This window comes from Nasonia vitripennis, chromosome 2 (assembly GCF_009193385.2).
Source record: "Nasonia vitripennis strain AsymCx chromosome 2, Nvit_psr_1.1, whole genome shotgun sequence".
Lineage (NCBI taxonomy): Eukaryota > Metazoa > Arthropoda > Insecta > Hymenoptera > Pteromalidae > Nasonia > Nasonia vitripennis.
In genome coordinates, this window is record NC_045758.1 from 18,822,571 (window position 1) to 18,843,725 (window position 21,155).

General features: G+C 38.0%; 3 protein-coding genes across 4 annotated transcripts in view; 1 reads left to right on the forward strand and 2 right to left on the reverse strand.

Annotated features, from left to right (window-relative positions):
- LOC116416179 overlaps positions 1-21,155 on the forward strand; it is a 68,646-nt gene that overhangs the window by 10,590 nt on the left and 36,901 nt on the right. The gene's annotated exons all lie outside the window — the stretch shown is intronic.
- On the reverse strand, positions 2,584-5,786 carry LOC107981727. Its single transcript, XM_016988159.1, has 4 exons — positions 5,666-5,786; positions 5,054-5,185; positions 4,261-4,738; positions 2,584-2,692 (listed from the first exon to the last, which is right to left on the reverse strand). Exons 1-4 carry the CDS (start codon positions 5,784-5,786, stop codon positions 2,584-2,586), a joined length of 840 nt encoding a protein of 279 aa, XP_016843648.1.
- On the reverse strand, positions 12,753-20,067 carry LOC100116999 (SET and MYND domain-containing protein 4). Its single transcript, XM_008210702.4, has 11 exons — positions 19,562-20,067; positions 19,200-19,437; positions 18,915-19,098; positions 18,511-18,823; positions 18,177-18,426; positions 17,751-18,100; positions 17,594-17,667; positions 17,418-17,530; positions 17,042-17,342; positions 13,322-13,484; positions 12,753-13,200 (listed from the first exon to the last, which is right to left on the reverse strand). The coding sequence occupies exons 1-11, from the start codon at positions 19,684-19,686 to the stop codon at positions 13,056-13,058; spliced, it is 2,256 nt and encodes a 751-aa protein (XP_008208924.1). The 5' UTR covers positions 19,687-20,067; the 3' UTR covers positions 12,753-13,055.

Below are 21,155 nucleotides of genomic sequence, written 5' to 3' on the forward strand. Positions count from 1 at the left end.
TTGTGCTCTCGAGGAATTAGCATATTCATGAGCGGCGGCGGCTCGAGAGTCGCTCGCCGCCCGAGAAATACACGTCCGAATAGGTGAATTATACTTTCCGAAGCCAGTCTAAATCAGCCCGCACGCTCCGCGAGTCTTTGCCTACGCGAGCCGCAGTCTCTCGCCCTCGTAAAAGTTATTCCTGCTCCCTTTTTTCACAGCGCGCCGGCTCGTCGCCGATAATTAGGCGAAATTAAGGCCGATATGACTCGCAGCCCGACGAGGCTAACGAGCTTCAAGGCATCGGCTGCACGCAAAAAGATACTTTGTCAGGCGCGCATAGCGTAGCGTGTTTGTCGGCACGCCAGCCCCCTGTTTACAGAACTTTGAAATGCAATATTCGCCGAATGCAGCTGCGCGAGAGATTCGAGTGTTTGAATTCTTTCGTCGTCGTCGTCATCGTCGTCGTGAGTCTTCGATCGAGGGTTGAAGTGTGAGAGACGAGAGAGAGAGAGAGAGAGAGAGAGAGAGAGAGAGAGAGAGAGGAGGAGGAGGAGGAGGAGGAGGAGGAGGAAGAGCGGGATTCAGAATTCATGCGGCGGGATATGCACTGTTTCAAACATTAATATCCCGGAGCTGCGGCACTCGGGGGAGCGCGCATTTTTCAAAAATCCCGACTCTCGCGTGTAGTACGAGCGGGCCGGCAGGATCGTCCGATGTATCCTGATTAATTCAGGTGGAGTTTATCCGGGAAAATGTCTCTCGGCTTGTGATTTGATTAAAGGAGAGCGCAGTGAAAGAGAACAACGTCGTAAGTATTTCAATGGCTCGGAGTCTGCCCGCGCAGTCAAAACGGCAAGGTCTCTCTCTCTCTCTCTCTCTCTCTCTCTCTCTCTCTCAGCGCCTGGCTCTGTCTCCGGGGGGATTCGCCTCGGAGCTCGAAATAAAGTGCTAAACGAAGGAGGAGAATGTCGGAATTTGCATATTGAAATAGTACGTGCCTGGATGTAAAAAATTTTTCCAATAATACCTAGCCGCGGGAGAAGGAGGCGAGCGAACGAGCGAACGGGAGATAGGGAGAAAGGATAGCGCGACACGAGTAGAAATCCAAGATACGAAATCATCCGGCAGCGATATCTACTTTCCTCCGCGCAGAATGATGAGATAAGCTCTTTACTCGGCTGCCTTAAATCAAGAATCGGAATTCGATGTCGGGCTCCTACATATAGGTATTATGTGCAGCGACTGGCGAAACTGGGTGTATCGCGCCGCCGAAAACAGCGAGGAGCTCGCCTCCGTAGCTGCTGGTACGCGCGAAAAAGCGCCTACGCACAGGGGGAATTGTAGCGGATGAGCCTCAATAATCGCCGCGCTCGCGCAATTTATTCGCCGGCCGGCGGTAAATCCTCGAATCTGACGGGATTACGCTTCTATAATTTAGCGAGAGCGCATAGCGCCGGCCGCGCCTCGACGGGGAAAGGGCGCCGGGAAAAATTTAGCGCTCCAAGTGCCCAGCGCGCTACGCTCTATATATGCACTCGCTCTTCATTACACGCGTGCCCGGGCAAATTCTTCGCAAATTCCTTTCTGATTAATTGACCTTTATTTGCCGGCAGATTTTTCCGCTCCTCTCCCGCCGCGCCGCCGGCCAGCTGTTTACCAGCTCCGCGCTCCGAGCCCATGCGCGAGTAAGTTCAAGTTATGCCGTTTGTCGGCCGCGAGGGCGAAGTTCAGATTCGATTATCGAATGGGCATCGGAAGGCGGGCAGGTGCGAACAGCGGCTCTAAGAAATTGAAATTCGTAATGAATTTAAGTTGTTCGAAAGACGTGCATCGACTCGGGCCTGAGCCGCACCGCTCGCGCGCGGGATTGCTTGTTTTCCATTTGAAAAGCAAACTACGTACGACGCGAGAGCCTGACTGCTGCACTGTGCAATATATTTGCCCGCGCCGAGTGAGCCTATACCTATACATTAAGGAAGGTGCGCAGGCGAGAAAGAGAGACGGGGAGAAAGCAAAATAAGCTAGCGCCGGCTGCGGTTGGCGCGCGCCAAGACTGCGCGAGCTGCAGCGCGGCTCCTTTCGAGACTAAATCGAAAACTTGTGCGATTACGTGCTGATAAAACTTTGAAATTGTACCCACGCTCCGAAGCCGCTGTGCGCGCCGCACATGCATCACCCGAATTATACCCCTAATGGACTAACCTGCCTGCGACCTTTTCTCAAGATGCTCAATTACGTTTCTCATTTTATCGCTTTCTTCCTGCCGAGATTTAATTCACGGCTGGTGTCACGGTATGGACGTTACTGCATCGATGCCCTCGTGTACAGCGGGCGCAACTTTGTTGCTGGCAAACTTTTCTGCGCTTCTTATTTTTGGTTCGCCGCGGAGGCTGAAGAACTGCGATTTTATCCAAGGCCCTTTCAGATTTTGCGATCAAACATAAATCCTCGTTCCGTATACGAAAACTAGCACAACTCACGATTTGCCGCGAAGAGTGGCACAAATCGCGACTTTATATTACTTAAAATGAGTGAGTATTTGATTGTAAGAAAAAAACCACTGTGCTCCAGCTGTGACCTTCAGGTCAAGGACGCCAACGGCTATGGCGTGTCACGGTCGCAAGTCTTTTCGGCAACGGAATACTTGTGCAGTTTTCGTTGAGATGTTTCCTGGGCCCATAACCTGATGTTGGGGATCAGGGAAGCAGATCTTGCGAATAAAATAGAAGATTAACTTGAACTCTATATTGTTTATTTACGTAGAGCGATTACTGTGGCGAGTATAAACTAGACTTGTTGACTGGTCGGTGGTCGGAACAAGAAGAAGGAATTATAAACGTTTCGGAGCTTATATACACAACTATAACCGTTAACGATCCGTTAGATATTACTCGCTTCAACTCTATAAACATATGAGTATCAAAGAGCGCGAAATATTCAAACATTTAATTGCATGAATTGACGAAAAATTATATCAGTATTTTACGTTGTTATTGGGTTATTTCGTTGGTTAAGTTCACTAAAAACCTTGGACAAAGACAGACAAACCTCAAAGTTTAAAAAGCTGGTTTCGAAAATTTTAGAAGGTTTCTAAAAAAAGTGAATAATTTTAAAAAATGTTTGTAAAAAATTATTGTATTCGTGAAAACAATTTTAAATTCGGGAAAAAGTTGTAAATTGTGAACATTTAAAACTGTTCATTAGGGACAGTTTCGCAAAAATCGGCAAATTTTTATAGAAATTGGCTGTTTAAAGTTTAAAAAATCGTGAGTTGTGCTACTTATGACGGGAAATTTTAACAGTGCTACTCTTCGTAGGGAACGACGAAATACTAACGCGACACATTCGAGACTCACACATTCGATAATTAGTGTCTACAGTTCTCTTGTCGCGCTTTTATTGTGAGACGCGCAAAGAGTGTAAAGTCGATCATTACAGCTTGAATTGTAAATAAGTATTAATATCGACATCATCCGCGACTGGGCCCTCTGCAGATGCGAACTAATGCAATATATATATATATATATATATATATATACACTAGGAGGGTTCCCCCTGCTCGCTTCGCTCGCCAACCCCTAATGTTAATTTCAATTCCAAACATGATTTCTATCTATAGTAGTTTTAATAAAATATTTCTATTTTTTCCACACCACCCTTGAGGTAAATAGAAAGGTGCGTTTTTTTTTTTGTTAATAAACTTTACCCATAATGTTTTATTGCTTATATAGTATTTCAGAATCATTATGTTTATCATAAACAAGTCTTGTTTACAATTTTTATTTACACTTATTTGTGTTTATATTTAATGTTTATAAGAGTTGGATGAATATAATGATTATATAATTTTGTTTTATGCGATTAAGTTTATTAACAAAAACAGTGGTATCCCCGATAGGCCTAATTCACTTTAATAAATCAACGTATTTTTTTCAGATTTAAAGTTTTTACTCATATTTGTCTAATATACATTTATTTATATGTTTTATATTCTATGCTGTAAACCGATATGAGTAAATCATTTTATTGTTTTAAACGATTAAAACAAAAACTAATCATAAATTATCAGAAAATGTATTGGAAAATGATAAATTTAGTGTCAGTAGAATGATTTAATTTTAATATTTTTATTTATTATCAAAAATTTCGTTCCACACAATATTTTCAATCTGTGATTTATTTTCAAATTCATTTTGAATGAAAATATTATTTGGATTTTTACATCGTGATAAAGCTACGTAAAGTTGTCCATGGGAAAATAAAGATCTTCTAATATACAGTCCTACAGAATTAAAACTTTGACCTTGTGACTTATTAATAGTCATTGCAAAAGCTAAGACAATAGGAAATTGTTTCCTATATAAAATAAATGGTAAGGATGAAGATTCTCCAGTATTTAATGTTATTCTAGGTATAAATACTTTATTTCCTTTGTGCTCTCCTGTTATGATTTCCGCTTCTATATTAAACTCATAAAGTTTTTTAATTCTTAATCTAGTTCCGTTACATAAAATTTCATTTATACTTAAATTACGAATCAACATTACTATCGCATGAATTTTCAAATTTAATTGATGGGAAGGAAGACCCTCTTTAATCTGATTTAGAGTTTCTGGAGGGTAATTCAAGTATATATTATCATCTGTTCCATCAACGCCTCTATGAGTAGCATCTATACTATAATAAGCTTTTGCTTCCCCATCGATTAGATTCAAAATTCTATCATTTAAAAGTCTAATATCATCATTATGTGGAGCTAATATCACACAATTAATACCATTATCATTATTTTTAATATTCTTGTTAATATTTTTGTATATTTTTAAACATACATCATTTGTTTTCAAATTATTCGGAATAATTTATGGATTAATTTTTCCATCTCCTAATTTTAACAAAAATGAAGAAAATTCATCATCTTCAGACCTTATATTTTTATGTAATTTCATTATATTAAATAGAGGCCATAATATAGAGTATTTAATTGTATTTCCGATAATTGTATTTCGAAAACTATTTTTAATAACGGGTAAAATTTGACGGAAATCACCTCCTAAAACCATTAACTTACCACCAAAATGTAAATCGTTATTACAAACATCTTTTAAAGTTTTATCTATAATTTCTAAAACATTTTTAGGAATCATAGAAGCTTTATCCCAAATAATAACATCTACTTCGCGTAATTTATTTTTGTCAGATTCTAATTTAAAAAAAGAAATGGTAATGTTAGTTAAATCTAAAGGTAATCTAAACGTTCTGTGACTTGTCATTCCTCTCGGCAATAATATTCATGCTATTCCTGTCCAAGCCATTGATAAAATATTTTTTCCAATTGATAGATAATAATATATTATGGTTTTGTATAAAAATGTCTTTCCTGATCCACCTCGTCCATCTATAAAATGAATTTTCTCTACACCATTAGATAATATTTCAAAAATATGTTTTTGATCTGTGTTAAATTTACAATACATATTATCAAACATCTCTTTGCATTTTATGACAATTTTTTGATAATTTTTTTGAATTAAAGTAAAATCTGGTGTTGGTATACCAAAGTCTTTACAACACATGTCTTCCGTAGATAATATATCATTAATTTGTATAAGTGCATTATTTTCTTTATTTTGATTAAAATCCTCAATAAAAAATTCTTTAAATTTTTCCCAAATTGATTTACCTTGTATATTTTCTGACAAAAGATACCATGAACAAAATTTTCGTAATTGAAATGGTAACATAACAACACATGCTTCTTCAAATGTACTAAAAATTTGTGAATCATCTTCTACTAATCCCATTGCAATAGCTGTTTCTTTATGTGTATTATAAACTATATTTTTATGTGTTAGTAAGCTTTCAAATGATGTTGCTCCTTTAACATGATTTAATATTAATTTTAAATAAAATCGTTCGGTATCTTTTGGAGAAATCACGTGACAACGTCCTATACATACATTTTTTTTTATATTTTTACGTTTTATCCAAGATTTAGTATTATTATTAAAAACATAAAATTCAGGTATTCTAGCATACTTTGTAGTTCTAGCAAATTCGTCTTTTTTATTTAACTCAAACCATGCTGTCAAAGTTGTTTTCCAGTTATTTAAAGCTTGTAATTCTTTATTTTCCTGATAGATTATTTTTTGTTGATCCTTAGTATGAATAACTAATCCTTTCAAACAATGACTTTTATAACAAAAAGGAAATTCTTGCAATCGCCAAGCAGCTTCCATTGCACTTAATTTGTAGATGGTAGATATTTATTTCATCGTACGTTTCATTATTATTATCATCTTGTTCCTCATAATTTTTTTGCTCATCATTCACCTTTTTCAGTTTGCAAAAAGCCCTATCACCACCTTTGTGTAAACATTTGTAAATATATTTTATACTTTGTATTGATAGATTGTATTCTAAATAATTATATAAAAATATACAAATATGAGACAAAATATAAAGATGCGCAAAAAGAGTTGAGATAAATATGAAGTCTGCAACATTTACTACAGCTTGTTAATAAGTACATTAGAAAGAAAATTACATTATCAAATTCTACTTAGTATCAGTAATATAAGAAAATTGAATTCTTTTATGTTACATAAAATACAAAATTGTGTTGTGCGTTTTTTGCTAACTTAAACGATAGTTTAAAAGATGAAAATACTTTTAGGTCTAGAAAAAGTATTTTCATCTTTAAAGTGAATATTATTATACAAGATGGACATGAGTATTATCATACAAGGAGGATATATTAAGACTATGAGGAGGGGTAGGAGGAGGGGCAGGAGGAGGGGTATGAGGGGTAGGAGGATCCTTGGGCCCTAAAAAATAACATGATTTTTGAAACGATTCTTGGTTATTTTGAGGAGGGGTATGAGGAGGGGTATGAGGAGGGGGAGGAGGAGGGGGAGGAGGAGCTGAGACTTACGAATCACATAAACAACTATGTAATATAGGAATAAATATATATATATATATATATATATATATATATATATATCAATTGAGTTTTATATGGTAAATAATCAGCAGTATACTTACACCTACACAGCTATGGCCTGCATTTGAAAGCGACTAAATTTGCGCAACTAACGTATAGAGCTCTAACGCAAATATCATGAACAACAAGCGGGAAAACCCATGTTTATCCAGGGAAATTAGATTGAATTTCCCGAGAACGTTAAATTAGCTATCCGGAATTTTGCCCGAAAGGGGGAGCGAACGCGGCGAGTCGCGATGGACCATTGATTTCCGTGTGTGCATGCAGTAGTTCACTGAAAAAATATTGGAATATCAATGAAAGCCATGACTGATTTATTATAGCGGCGCAGCGTAGGTACGCGTGTCATACTTGCGGCATATCGTTTAAAGCGCGCGTTAAGCTAGTTGAGCTTCGGGTGTGAATTACTGCTTCACGCGAGCTCAACAAAAAGTCCCGTGCGCGCACTGCATTTATTTTGAGGGAGGGAATATTGTTGTGCGCCGGGGCTCGCGTGGCGAATTAGAGATCATTGTTCGTTATTTACACTCGTATAAGGTGTGTACCGTACTCGTAAGGCGCGAGGGACGTGCGAGCCGCAGGAGCTGCAGAAATATAAGGCGAAGGCGACCGATCGGCGCGCGCGCGAGAGAGAGAGAGAGAGAGAGAGAGAGAGAGAGAGAGAGAGATAGAGAGAGAGAGTTGCAGTTGCGGAGTATAAAGTACATCTCGAGGGGGGTGAGAGGTGTACGTGTGCGGGGCGCGGGCCGGGTAGAGCCAGCGACAGAAGAATGCTTTTCACCTGCGCCTCGCGCGGAATCCTAACGATGCTCTTTTGCCGGCCGGCTTCCGCGCGGCTGCGGTGCTATATATAGCCGCTGCAGGAGAGTCGCCCCGCCGCTCCCCGCAAGTGAACGCGCTGTAGCAGCGGTCAGCCGGCGCACGGCACTGGCCGCGAGAGACCATTACATGGCGATCACGTAATGACGTTTCATTCGCCACTGTGGCCTGCGACCCCCCGAGTAATGTATAAATCCTTTGTATTCCGCGCGTACTGCCTAATTTATCTTGATTTTAGTACTGCGAGCAACCCTCCCCACTCCCCCCCTCTCCCCTCCCCCTCCCTCTCCAACACCCCATTCCGACTTTGCTCAATTTTCGCCCGCAGTCTCGCGATATACTTAGCTTTAATGTCTTCGCTAAACTGTAATGCACATACTTGCAGCGGAGGCGGCGGGAACGTCCCCTCGGCGAACATTACGCTCTTTGTTGCATGCATTCTGCAGAGGGCTTTCTTCTAGTTTTCGAACTGCGAGTCATCCGTATTTTTTCAGTAATACTCACCGCGCGCGTAAAATTAATACAGTGTTGACTAAGTTTTGTTCCTCGTGCGAATAATAGGGGATGATAACGGCCCCACGTATGTCGCTGCACCTTGGGATGCGGCTGAAGCGCACTTATGGATAGTGCTCTCCGAGCCAGCACCGCGTGTGTAATGTTGTTTTCTTACGTGACTCATGGATCCATTTGCAAATGGAGTCAGTCTCACGTCTGAAGAAAAAGCCCTCGATGCATTTTTAAAAGGGCCACATAAACTCGCCCACCGCATACCGTTTCCGATTATTTTATTCTATTGTAAATGTCCCGGAAAACGTTCCTTCGCTGAACATCCTTTCAAATACCATTCAATTTGCATTAGGACGTTTGTTTAAGCAATTTTTCCTCTTTCAAACTGTTTATGGCCCCAGAAACCGGAATGCACTAGTCTTAGGAGGATTCGCAAATCGAATTTCTTCCTTTCTGAGGAAACTTTATGCAACAGTGATTTTTTAGGTTGGTATAGAAACATGGTAGAAGTGCATTCTGATGTATTTTTAGTCAAAAAATCGTAAAACTGCACATACCTATATGTATGTATACTATCGAATTTTACAATAATTTAGAATGTTTGGTATACATCAGAAGTAAGCTTCAAATTTTTTGTAATCTAAAGAAGTTGACATTGCTGTGACAATGTAACAAAACACACCCCTTAGTATCATATTTTATCTATTTCCTTTTTTCTCACATGAATATCTCACGAGTCTATATATTATAAAGTAAAATTTATTCCCGCGTTAAATGAAATTTCAATACAATATTCTGCTTCCTAAAATTTTCATTATGATGAAGCTGGTCACACGTTTCAATTATAACCTATGATATAGCTACAAATATACTAAGTATTTTTGTGCGTTAAATTGAATGAAAGTCAAGACGACTTCAAATTCTAAATTTGACTAAATAAAACGCGTTCATTGAAGTTGAAGCGTGGACGAAAAAGTTGATTTTATCTAATTTTTGACATTAAATCTCTGATCACTTCTTGCAACTACTTGTATAGAGGTACACAAAACTTGGCCAAATATCTTCAATAGCGAATACCGAGAGCTTTGTTATGAAGTTGGATACAACGAGTAAGTGCAGCTTGAAAGTACAGCGCAGATAGTATAGTATATAAGGAGCGGCCATATAACGGCTGTCGTATAAGCTAGAAAGCCACCTACATGCGATAACGGAGAATATTAAATACGAACGATGTTTCAGTGATATAAGTCCATTACGTTGATAAATAATTTATGTGCCGTGGCATACGTGACACCGGTTTATATATATATATATATATATATATATATATATATATATATATATATATATATATATGTATACACTGAAAATTGTTTGTTTCGTCCGAATTTACGTAAAAATACTTCGTTATCGATCGCAGCGATCAAGAAGCTGTTTAATTATAATCAGGCAATTAAAACTCTTATGCGAGCTACGAAATAGCTTATGCGCCAAGGTAGAAAAAATGACCAGCCCATATAGCATGTGTTTGCCATCAAATTTGCCACTTTGACTGTCCAGACCTGCTGGTTACAAAACGCATGGTGCCTAATTGTGATACTGTTTTATAGGCCCCATAAATTCATCGAAAAATAGCCATTATTCAATGACACTTATCTAATGCATGAGGGCACAAACAGAAAATGTATTACGGTAGAATGAAAAAGCGGAAAAATAGCTTTAATTTGAAAAATGCGTTGCAAATGCTTGATTTGGTCAAAAGTTACGCATAATTGAAAATGCGGAAAAATCATGAAAAAATATACAAATTTCTTGACTTCGAAAAATCCTGCAATTTTCAAGCAAAAGTAATTGAATGTTGAACGAAAAAATCGTGCATCCGCCCATCAATTCGTAGACTTTGCTTCATTCTTCGCGTCCAGTTGAAAGGGGCCCCGAGCGTGGATCAGGAAACATTCTTCAGATCATTGCCAAATCAATCTTCCTTAAGCCGGTAATTCCTCTGGCGAACTAGGAATAGCCGAAGCGACCTAATCGAATTTCAGAGGTACCCTTCCAGACACAAGTAGTCAGCGTCCGCAGAATGCCTTTGACCGCGAGCAGCACTCAAGTGCTCAGCCGACCGGATAACTCAAGAGATCGCCGTAAATCAGTGATTGAATAAAAAATTTCAGGGGCGGGGATCGCCTTTGAAAGATTCATTCCCCGATTTAATTTATTTTACATAGCAACCTCCTTTTCCCAGCTTTCTCAGCTCTCCAGCAGCGCGAAATTCCAAAACGTGTCGAAGCGTTCCTATGAAACGCGAAGTTTGAGTGAAAATTTATTATGCATTTCGAAGGGAGGTTAAGGCGGCAGTGACGCATAAATAATATATCAGCTACTTGTCGGCGTTCGCGCAGCTGCAGCGGTGTAAAAAGGAGGCGTCCCAAGCGCAGGCACGTAGAGCCGATAGGTCTCGAGTCGTTGGTCGCGTAAGAGGACGAGGACGAGGACGACAAGAGCAGTCGATTCCCTCGCGTCGAGCTTTTACCTGGATTGTCGCGCGAGCCATAACATTGCCAAGAGGTTGTTTCCGACTTGTTTGCGGCTGCTGGTCGCTGGACTCCGCGGCTGCGCTGGTGCGCCGAGTGCGAGCGGCAGGGCATATAGTAGGCCGCGGCGGCGCGCCGAGAAAGAACTGACTTCCGCCGGCAGTAAAGCGCGCGGCCGCCCGAGCTTATACAGCCACGCACCTATATAATACGCTGCATAGAGCGGGCTCCTTTTACGATTGGCTTTAACGCCGCTCCGAATATATTAGGAATATAGCGCGCGAGCGTGCAAAACTGCCGCTTCGTGACACGAGCTAAGATATCAGCCTTTTCAATGTAGCGAGAGAGAGAGAGAGAGAGAGAGAGAGAGAGAGAGAGAGAGAGAGAGAGAGAGAGAGAGAGAGAGCGAGCGCGGCCGACTTGAAATTCATCCGGCCACACATAAAGTGCGCGCAGTCTTTTAGGACCACCACACCGCCGGCGCGCATTCAAATCAGCACTCTCGGCTCCCGAGATTTCTTTCGAATAATCGCGTTAATACCTGGCCGGGAATTATAATTCGCTGCGCGAGCAAAAAGTATTAGGCAATTAGTGCCCGGCGGTGTCCGCCGTGAAAATATTACCCCGGCGCACGGGCGCCTGTACGTATATTGCGCAATACGCGTGGTATATAGTCCGCAGCTCGGCGGTGCCTCGTAAAAAGTTTGTAATAAGTAGGTAGGTAGGTAGGTACCCATAGCCACGAGCGCGCTGCAGCTACATCTTGAAATCGTATAATTTTTTAAATGAAAAATGCTAATTTTACATATCTAACGCGCAATTAACCGCGCCCCGCATGCATATAAATTAGAGCATTTGAATTTTTACGGAGAATGTTGAAGAATGTATTATCATTTTAATGGCTAATAAAAAAGCCGATGCAGAAGAAGTCCGGAGAACGAGCAATCGTATATAGTATAGTCGCGCGCGAGAGGCGCTGCGCCGCTGCGTGTATACGTGTGTGTGTGTGTGTATGTGTATATATATATATATATATATATATATATATATACGCGCATAGTAGTAGCTGCAGCGGCCCGAGAGCACAAAGAGAGAAATGTCTGCTGGCATAAAACCGTCGGAAATATCTTAAACAAAGTCAGGAGCCGAAGCAAGGAGGACAGCGGAGATCAACGAGAGGGAGATGGGAGTGCGCGCAAAGAGGGAAATCCTCCCGGGCAGTTGGCGCTCTACTGCGTTATTAGACGAACATCATCTCCAGGGAAATATGAGAAAGAGCGAAGGAGGGTCGGAGAGATCCAGCTTTCCGAGCGCGCGCGTGTGTGTGCGGCTGTACAGCGTACCTACATGCATTCGAAATAGAGCTCGAGTTTCAGAGAGCGGAAGAGCGGATCAAAGCTAGAGAGAGAGAGAGAGAGAGAGAGAGAGAGAGAGAGAGAGAGAGAGAGAGAGAGAGAGAGAGAGAAGGGACCACGTGAATGGAAGGTCGCAGGGATGCATTGAGCGAGCTTTCCGAAGCACTTCGGCCGAATTCAACGAGCGCTTGTTAGCGCTATCGCCATCGCGATAATTAATACCGTCCCCATCGGACAAGTCGTAAGGCAAAAGCTATAGCTCGCTGGTTGGCCCGGCTTAATCGTAATCATAAACTACTAGGGCTTGCCGTCACTTGGGATAAGCTGTGTGCAGAGAGATATACGCTGTATGCGCGTCGCGTCCTATAGCTATACGCTGTGCTCTACTATAAACTTAAAATTCACGAGTTTGTTTTGCGCTGCATGGAAATCTCGAATATATTGCGCCAATGCTCCGCAGCGCGCGACCCGGCCTCCTCCCGTTGCAGCAGTATCGAGGGCTTCGAGTGCATGCATGATTAAACAATTTACCACAGGTATGCTGATTTTTAGTTGAACCTTATATTTATTATCATAAAGTAAAAAACTTGAAATGAAAAGAGCGTTACTCAACTGCTTGTCCTTGAAACAATTTACAAAGCCTTCTATTCAAAAGAGTACGTGTGTGTGTGTATGTGTGTATTAACATCAGCAAGTATGGAGCGAGGAGAATCGTTGAACGCCTATCTAAGCTTAAATTACTTATTCCGATTCGATAAAACGGCAGCAACTAGGAAGAATCGGTTGACGGCATTTGGAATGCAGCTCCTCAGCTTGTCACGCAGCTGGCAGTGGGCCGTGGACGACGACAATTTACAAGTTCAAGTTTGCCAACAAAGGCACGAGATCCACTTGTTTCTCGGTTATTTCGCGGCAGGCGTCGTTCCACGGCCCGTAGTTCAAATTCAAAATCTCCTCGGCGCGGTTCAGCAGCCGACGGGTCTTCTTCAGGATGTTCCTGAAACGTGAAAATAGTTCAGTCTATAATTGGCGAGCGCGCAACCTAAGCTCATTAACTCGAATCTCGCGCCTCATAACACGTGTACCTATGCAGCCAGAACTAGCCGAGAGCGACTTACTTGTATTGTTTGGTATTTGTGTTGGTTTCCTCGCGTAAGTACTGAATACAGATGTCCGTAATTTTGTTGAGCTCGTTGGCAAGTTCTATACTGTCGGGACCAAATCTCTCCTCCACCGCAGCTAGACTGTGCTCCAGATGCGATATGGAATCCAGCCATCGACCTATGGTAATTACAAGTTTAGTCAGCAAGTTTCTCAAGTTCTGCAAATACTGCCTACGCAACTTAACGAACTTTCTGGGCGTCACGTCCAGTGCCGCGTCCCATTCCTATGCTATATCGCGCGCGTGCTATAATATATGTATATACTACAAAACGACTAAAGCAAAAAATATTTTCTATTCCTCTACTCTACGCAGTCTTTGCCTCGGTAAGAGGTATAAGCCTATACAGTGTAAAGGGATAAACGATGCTGCACGTGGGGCAGGCTCTTCGCAATGTATCCGACCTATACAATGCAAAACGAAAAGCTCTTTAGATCCCGATGCTTTTGTCGCGTCTCTTTTCATTTTATGCATTACTCGTGTGCGCACTCCGCGAAATGAGTACCGCATACGATATGCATCCTTTATCAATAAATGCGGGTAAATTTCAACGGCTTGATTACAGAAATTAATAGTTCTTGATTAGGTTAAGTATATATACATGTATTCAAGTGAAAGCATGTTAAGAACGCAAGCACGGCTTACAAGGGAGGACCAATTGGTCTGCGGAATCCCACATATCTGCAACGATTTCATCCCACAAACTTTGATAATTGTTGAGATATTATTGTTCATTATAGGTATTGCTAAATGCAAGATGTATTACATATTATATATATATAGTTTTATGATCAATTCGAGCCCCCAAAAACGTTGAGCAAGATTGGTCACCCACAGACTCTGCGGCGTCCCCTTACTTTAAGTTCCCGTTTTATTTCTTTGTACAAAATATTGTTATTTTAAGTTGAGAAAATATATTAGGCAAAGAAACGCAAGGCTGCATAACAATAGGCAAAGTTGGCAAAGTTATGGAGAATGTAAATATTTCCGTCTTATTTAACAGCATGTGCGTAGGGCATTCACCATTTATAGGTAATACATTTCATCATGGCAAATAATGAAGCAAAAAATAGTACATTACGATACGTGTGTCTTAAATGGTTCTTTATAGCACAGTGTGGCTAAAATCCGCTGTTAAGTCACGCCTATCTGCGACTAAAGTAGTCCTTTTTTGCACCTTGTTTATCCCACTCGCTACGCTCGTGCGCTAACCTCACGGTGCAAGTAAGGACTACTTTAGTTACGAATAGGCGAGACTTGCGGATTTTAGCAGTCTGTGCTATAAAATTTTATACGATCAGTTTTACACGGCGCTTAGCGCCCTCGCTACGCTCGGGTGCTAACTGCCCCGTGTAAAAAAGAACCATTTAAGTCAAGAGTATCGTATAAAATTTTATAGCGCAGACTGCTAAAATCCGCACTAAAACTCGCTACGATCGTGCGCTAACCTCACGGTGCAAATAAGGACTACTTTAGTCACGAATAGGCGAGACTTAACAGCGGATTTTAGCCACACTGTGCTATAAACATGCTTTGAGTACCCTTTTCATAAATATTTTACTTTACGCTTCTAGTCACTTCATACTTTACAATGGTTCCGACAATATTGACAAATGTTAAATTATTTGTAATCATTAGTTATATCCACTGTACCAATACTGCACTTAATAGATATAATTTATTAGTTCATTCCGATCGCAAATTAATGTATAAGTAGCAAAGAACCGCTGCCAATTCATTATATGTGTAATCTATAATAGGATAATGTATAATATACATTGTTCAAATATTAAATGATTTCACCAAACTGCGCAGTATTATTATAATCTTTCTGTTACATGGTATGTACATGTGCAAATCCACGACCGAGTGGAAACAACTAGAGTGCTGGAAGTTGAAAATTCAGAGTTTCGGGCACATACACCAGACCAATTTTTTTCGGTTCTTTGAACTACTTATTCGATGCATGTAAATGTCCGCGCGCATCGCCGATCGCTTGCCAAACTTTTTTGCCGCACAATTAAAATTATCTTATTCGGAAATTTAACGCGGGAAAAATTAAAGAAAACCAGCAAATTACAACTTTATGTCTGGAGGTGCAATCCAAAAATATGTATTACTATAAGGATTGAGGTTTCAAAAGAGAACTTTAATTTGGGTACGGGTGGGTTAAAAATGGTTACCTATATTGAATCAGCGATTTCTCTCTGTTTTTAAATCCTTATTTAACATTTGATTTATCCTTATTTAAATTTAGATTAACATTTAAATTTTTCGATCAACTATATACAGCTATATACATATAAATAGCTGATCAAAAAATTAAATTTTTATTTGAAAGTAGAAGAAAAGAGCTTTAATTTGAGTCCCGCGGATGGTTAAAAATGACCGCTCGGATCGAAAGTTAAATAAGGATTTAAAAACAGAGAGAAATCGCTGATTCAATATAGGTAACCATTTTTAACCCACCCGTACCCAAATTAAAGTTCTCTTTTGAAACCTCAATCCTTATAGTAATACATATTTTTGGATTGCACTTCCAGACATAAAGTTGTAATTTGCTGGTTTTCTTTAATTTTCCCCGCGTTAAATTTCCGAATAAGATAATTTTTATTGCGCGGCAAAAAAGTTTGGCAAGCGATCGGCGATGCGCGCGGACATTTACACGCATCGAATAAGTAGTTCAAAGAACCGAAAAAATTGGTCTGGTATATGTGCCCAAAACTCTGAATTCTGAACTTCCAGTACCCGAGTAGTTTCCACTCGGTCATGGATTTGCACACGTATGTATGTACAATATACACGCACTGCGCGCGCACACGCTTACACTGCATATTCACATACGGAATTTTCATAAAAATGTTACTCGAACTTTATCACCTACGATATTAAATTCTCCTAATGGTACTTTACGTCACGAGGATTAGTTAAACCAGTTAAAGAATTGGTTAATACATAGCCAAGAGCTTGACTGGCAATTCACACTTACTATGATATTGGCACGCTATTTTACCTCCCGAGGGCAATATGCTATTTTTTGTAATTGGGTATAAAAGTACCACATTCGATTTTCGGCTCCGGGAGAGAATGTTTTAAAATCTCAAAATGTTACTAGTTCAAACTATACTCTAGACGGAAGTAATAACAAACTAAAATTATATGCAGATTAAAAATGAGTTTAGGAATAAACAGTTACTGAATCATATTATAATCATCCTTATTATATTAGTTTAAAGTATCATAGCCCTGGAGTATAATGAGGAAACATTTGATTTTTTAAAAAAAAGGTAAATTTCTTTTTACAAGTGCTTCAAAAACTATTACTTATTTTTAATTGCCAATAGCTTGATTTAATCAACCAAAGATTAAATAGGCGAGTATTATTACTTATATTACTGTATAGAATCTATACAAAAATTTAATTTAATATCTTTAATCAACTTACTGATCATTAAATCATAGTAATCAAAATTTGTGTTCAATTTTTTAAAACTATATCTATTTATACAAATAAATACTTATAAAGGATGATTATTAGTAAAAAAAACGCACGTTTTACGCGTTAATTAATATTAATAATTAAATAAATATATTTATGAATTTTAAACTACTATTATATTTGTGAAAACATCAAAACAATGAACCAAGTTAAGTTTTATGTCAATAAAATGCTCACCTGTCACTGCAAATATTTTGCCAATCAAATCATAAGTTAATGTGACACTTTCATGATATTCATATAGGATGCGTTTTCTTATCTCAAGACATTGTTTTGCATTTTCTAAAGCTTCTTTTACTTTTTGAGATTTGAGATTTATTTTAGCTGCTTCAAAAAGTTTATTAGCCTCTTCTAATTCGAGTAATTGACTTTTAACTAAATCAAAAGTTGTTTCACAATCAAGACAGCGCATGGATGAATGACTGATTATTTCAACAGGGCCATTGCACTCTTCACAATTAAATCTTTGAAACTTGTCCTGTAAAAAAGTGTTCAGTCGTATAAAAGATTTAATAGTTAATTTATTCACAATATTCAAAATTAAAATTATTACTGAAAAGTTCTGTAAGGCACGTTGAGTACAAGCTTCACATTCACATGTGAAACAATATTGATTTTGCAATGCTATTTGTCTATCTTTTTTCCTCATTCGTCTATAGTGAGGTCCTAAGAAATATTCAAAATTCATTAAATTATAGTATGATTATATTCAGAAATGAACAAACATACCGTAACAATTGAAAACTTCTTCTTTGGCTGCAATATCTTTTGTTGCTTTGACAATAAGATATTGATCTTTGAAACTAGAAAAAAATTATATAAAAAAGTTATGAAATAATAAAATTTATATCTTTTAAGGTGCCTACTTTTCTTTTGTTCAATTTACCTATTAATAATGTTTGGATCACAAGAATGGTTCATCATACTTGCAGAGGGATATATGGCAGTTGCTATTCTACACTGATATTCTGTAACAACATTTCCAGATTCAGAATCACTAATATTCAGTCTTGTAATTGCATGGCCATTACAAATCAACTGTAACATATGTCTTAAAAGTATTCCACTAATGTAAACAAAGTTAAGATCTTCAGTCCATTTTTCTGGTACGAATTCAGATAATATATACATATTAAGTTCTTTATTATCAAACTTTTTATAAAGTTTTTCGTAAATGTTGATTGACTTGAAGAAATTCGTGAATTTGTTTAAATACAGTGTCATCATTAGAGCAGACTGAAAAATTCAAATAAAAGTTAGATCTTATAATCAATCAAGCAAATTTGATATTTAGGAATCTTTTCATACTTACAACACCATATACAAACATATCTTGAGTTGCTATTTTATCTATATTAGTGACTAGGCGCTGAATCTCATTAAATTTTTTTGTGTCGTCTGTGTAACAACAGTTTAAAAACGTTCTTACTGTCAAATGAGCAATTCCTATCTGATCCCAAATTCCTATTTGATTACCAAAACATTCCCATTGATGGTATGTTGACCAAGCTTTTTTTCGACATTGCTCTGTGCAGTACACCGTGCTCGCACAAAACTTGCAACTAATTTAGTTTAATTTAATTCCAAGTGAATGTATGATAATATTTAAAATTTAAGCTGCATTATGTATAATAAAAAATACTTACGGAACTGGAACGTCACCTCTGAACTTGAGACAGTTAGCGCAAACAGCATCACTGTATTCATTATCTAATAAAACAAAAGCAAATGGCTTTTCCACAAATAATACTTCACCTTTTTGTACATCTCGATTTGCAACAACATGACGACCTTTATCTACAGAAAATTTTAGGTCTAAGGCAGCTGAAGCATTCGGAAAATCTGGATTTTCACCAAATGCAGGATCAGGCAGTTTGCAATCATCATCACAACAAATTGTAGTTTCTTCTATTTTTATAGCTTCTGCTAATAACATATCTATCTGTTTTTCTATACTCTCTTGAAGTTAAAACATTAATAATTTATTATTGACATATAAAGTTAATACCATTTAAACTTCAGTCGTTAAATAGTTATAATAACTTCATACCTTTCTTTGAACTCAAAAATATACTATTACTTTCTAGGCATTCATGAACTTTACGTAGAGCTTCTTCCATACAACTTTTATTACCTAATTTTAAGTAACATTGGGCAGCACGTAAATATAGTTTGTACAACATACTTTTAGGATAATCGTACTCTAAAGCTAATTCGATATCTTTGATACAGGCCTATAAAAAACAAAAAGTTGATGAAAAAATACTCTTTATATAAACATACTGATGTACATTTTATTTCTAGTATATTTATATATTGTAAATTTTATACGTGCCTCATATTTTTCCATATAAAATAAAGCAGCAGATCTATTAGCTAATGCCAAAGGTAAATCTTCACTTTCCCATGGAGCATACTGTAAACTCAAGGTATAAGATTTGATACTTGTGAGATACTTTTTATTTTGAAATTCTTTATTGCCTTGCTTTCTTAATTCTTCACTTTTTTGGATATTTTTTTTGTATGAAGTTTGATTTTGCTCAACACTGTGAAGCCAGAAGACTAGTTGCTTTCTGTATTGATTTTCCAAAACAAAATAAGCAAATAAATTTAAAGCATATACTTTGTTTAAAACTTTTATTAAATATTTATATTAAGATTAACTTTATTACAAACACTTAATACGCAGGTAATTACCTGATAGTGGTGTCATCGGTGAAATATTTCATTATTTTAAATTCATTTTTTTCTTTGTCACGTAAACTAAACGTTTTGTTTTGACGAACTATCAGACGAAGTGTTTGCTGCCATGTATTATCCATGTTTGTTTATTAAATTTTACTTTAAATAAATTTAGAAATCAACATTGTATAGCTCGTTTTAGAGAAAACATAGAGACTTTAAAGGTTATGGGTAAATTCTTAGGCAGTAATACAAATACAACATCTACCCAACCATGAAATGTGCTGGTAGTTTGCTCCAATTCAAAAAAGAATCTTTAAACATTTTTCAAGTGCCTAGGTCATTATGAGGAAAAGCCTGAAGTTTTTAAAAACACATGTTTGGTTATATACCCTTAAACACGGAGGCTCGCACGGAAAAGCACTCCGTGTATCTTTTGATACTTAGCGCAAGTGCAAGGCGCAAGCTCTTATATAGCTCTTCCGATTGTATACACTACTGTATATCTATATATACACACCTAACTGCGCGTGCAAGGTCAGGTCAAAAATAAGCGGTATTTTCAAATATAATAGTTAAGTATCGCAAAATCTAAAATTTTTAATAATATAATAGAGCACTTTATAATATCACTTTCCATTACAAGGGAATGAAATAAAGAGATAAATATTATAGTGTTTATAAATTTTAATTAAAAATTATTCCGTATATTTTAATTGTAATACATAAAATAAAAGATTTGAAACGAAAACATTAAATGACCTATGCATATGTATTTATGTACATGTATGCAAACGTTTACAAGTATATGTATGCACCTATATATATATATATATATATACCCAGAAAACATCGCATGCTGAGCAATATCAGCGCAACCGTTGCTCGGCGCGTTTGCCGTCATATTGCCGTCATTTTGCGGTCAGCTTTTGTCAGGCGCACTGTAAGCAGGCAAATTGTCAGCACGCGTGCCGACAAATTGCGGGACATGTTGAAGTGACAATTTGCCTGCAATTTTTCAGTACACTGCGCTGTTTGTTTGCAATGCAACTTATAAAAAACAGCGATGATGTTGCAATGCATTTTGTTGTTCAGAAATTAAGTAATTTTTTTAATACAATATCCCGTTTCGGAGCAAGGATGCAAAGCAGACGCCATCATATTTGGAGATGTGTCTTCTGCAGCAGTCTACGTTTACTCTAGCACCGCGCAGTAGTACAAATTGGAGCAGCAGTAGAAGTTTAAATAAACATATTTACAAGAGTTATAAAACGAAAACTATGTGTGTAGTGCAGTTATTAACTCTAGTGCAGTATTTCTCATGAGTTTTGTGCAGTTCGGAGTCTTCAAAAACATAACCATGAGTATGTATACTTTGACCTAACCTCACAATCAATCTCAGTCATATTTAATCAAAATTAAAACAGAGATTGATTGTTAGGACATTGCATTTGAATTATTCTATAAAATTGTTTACTTCAAGTAATCTGTTTATTTAGCAGGGTCAGTACAAAGTTGTAGCAGTAATTGAACATCGGCCAACAAACTTGAACATGCGGTGGGAAGAGGCTGACCATAGGAAGCAGCTTTTTGGAAAAAATAAAATGTA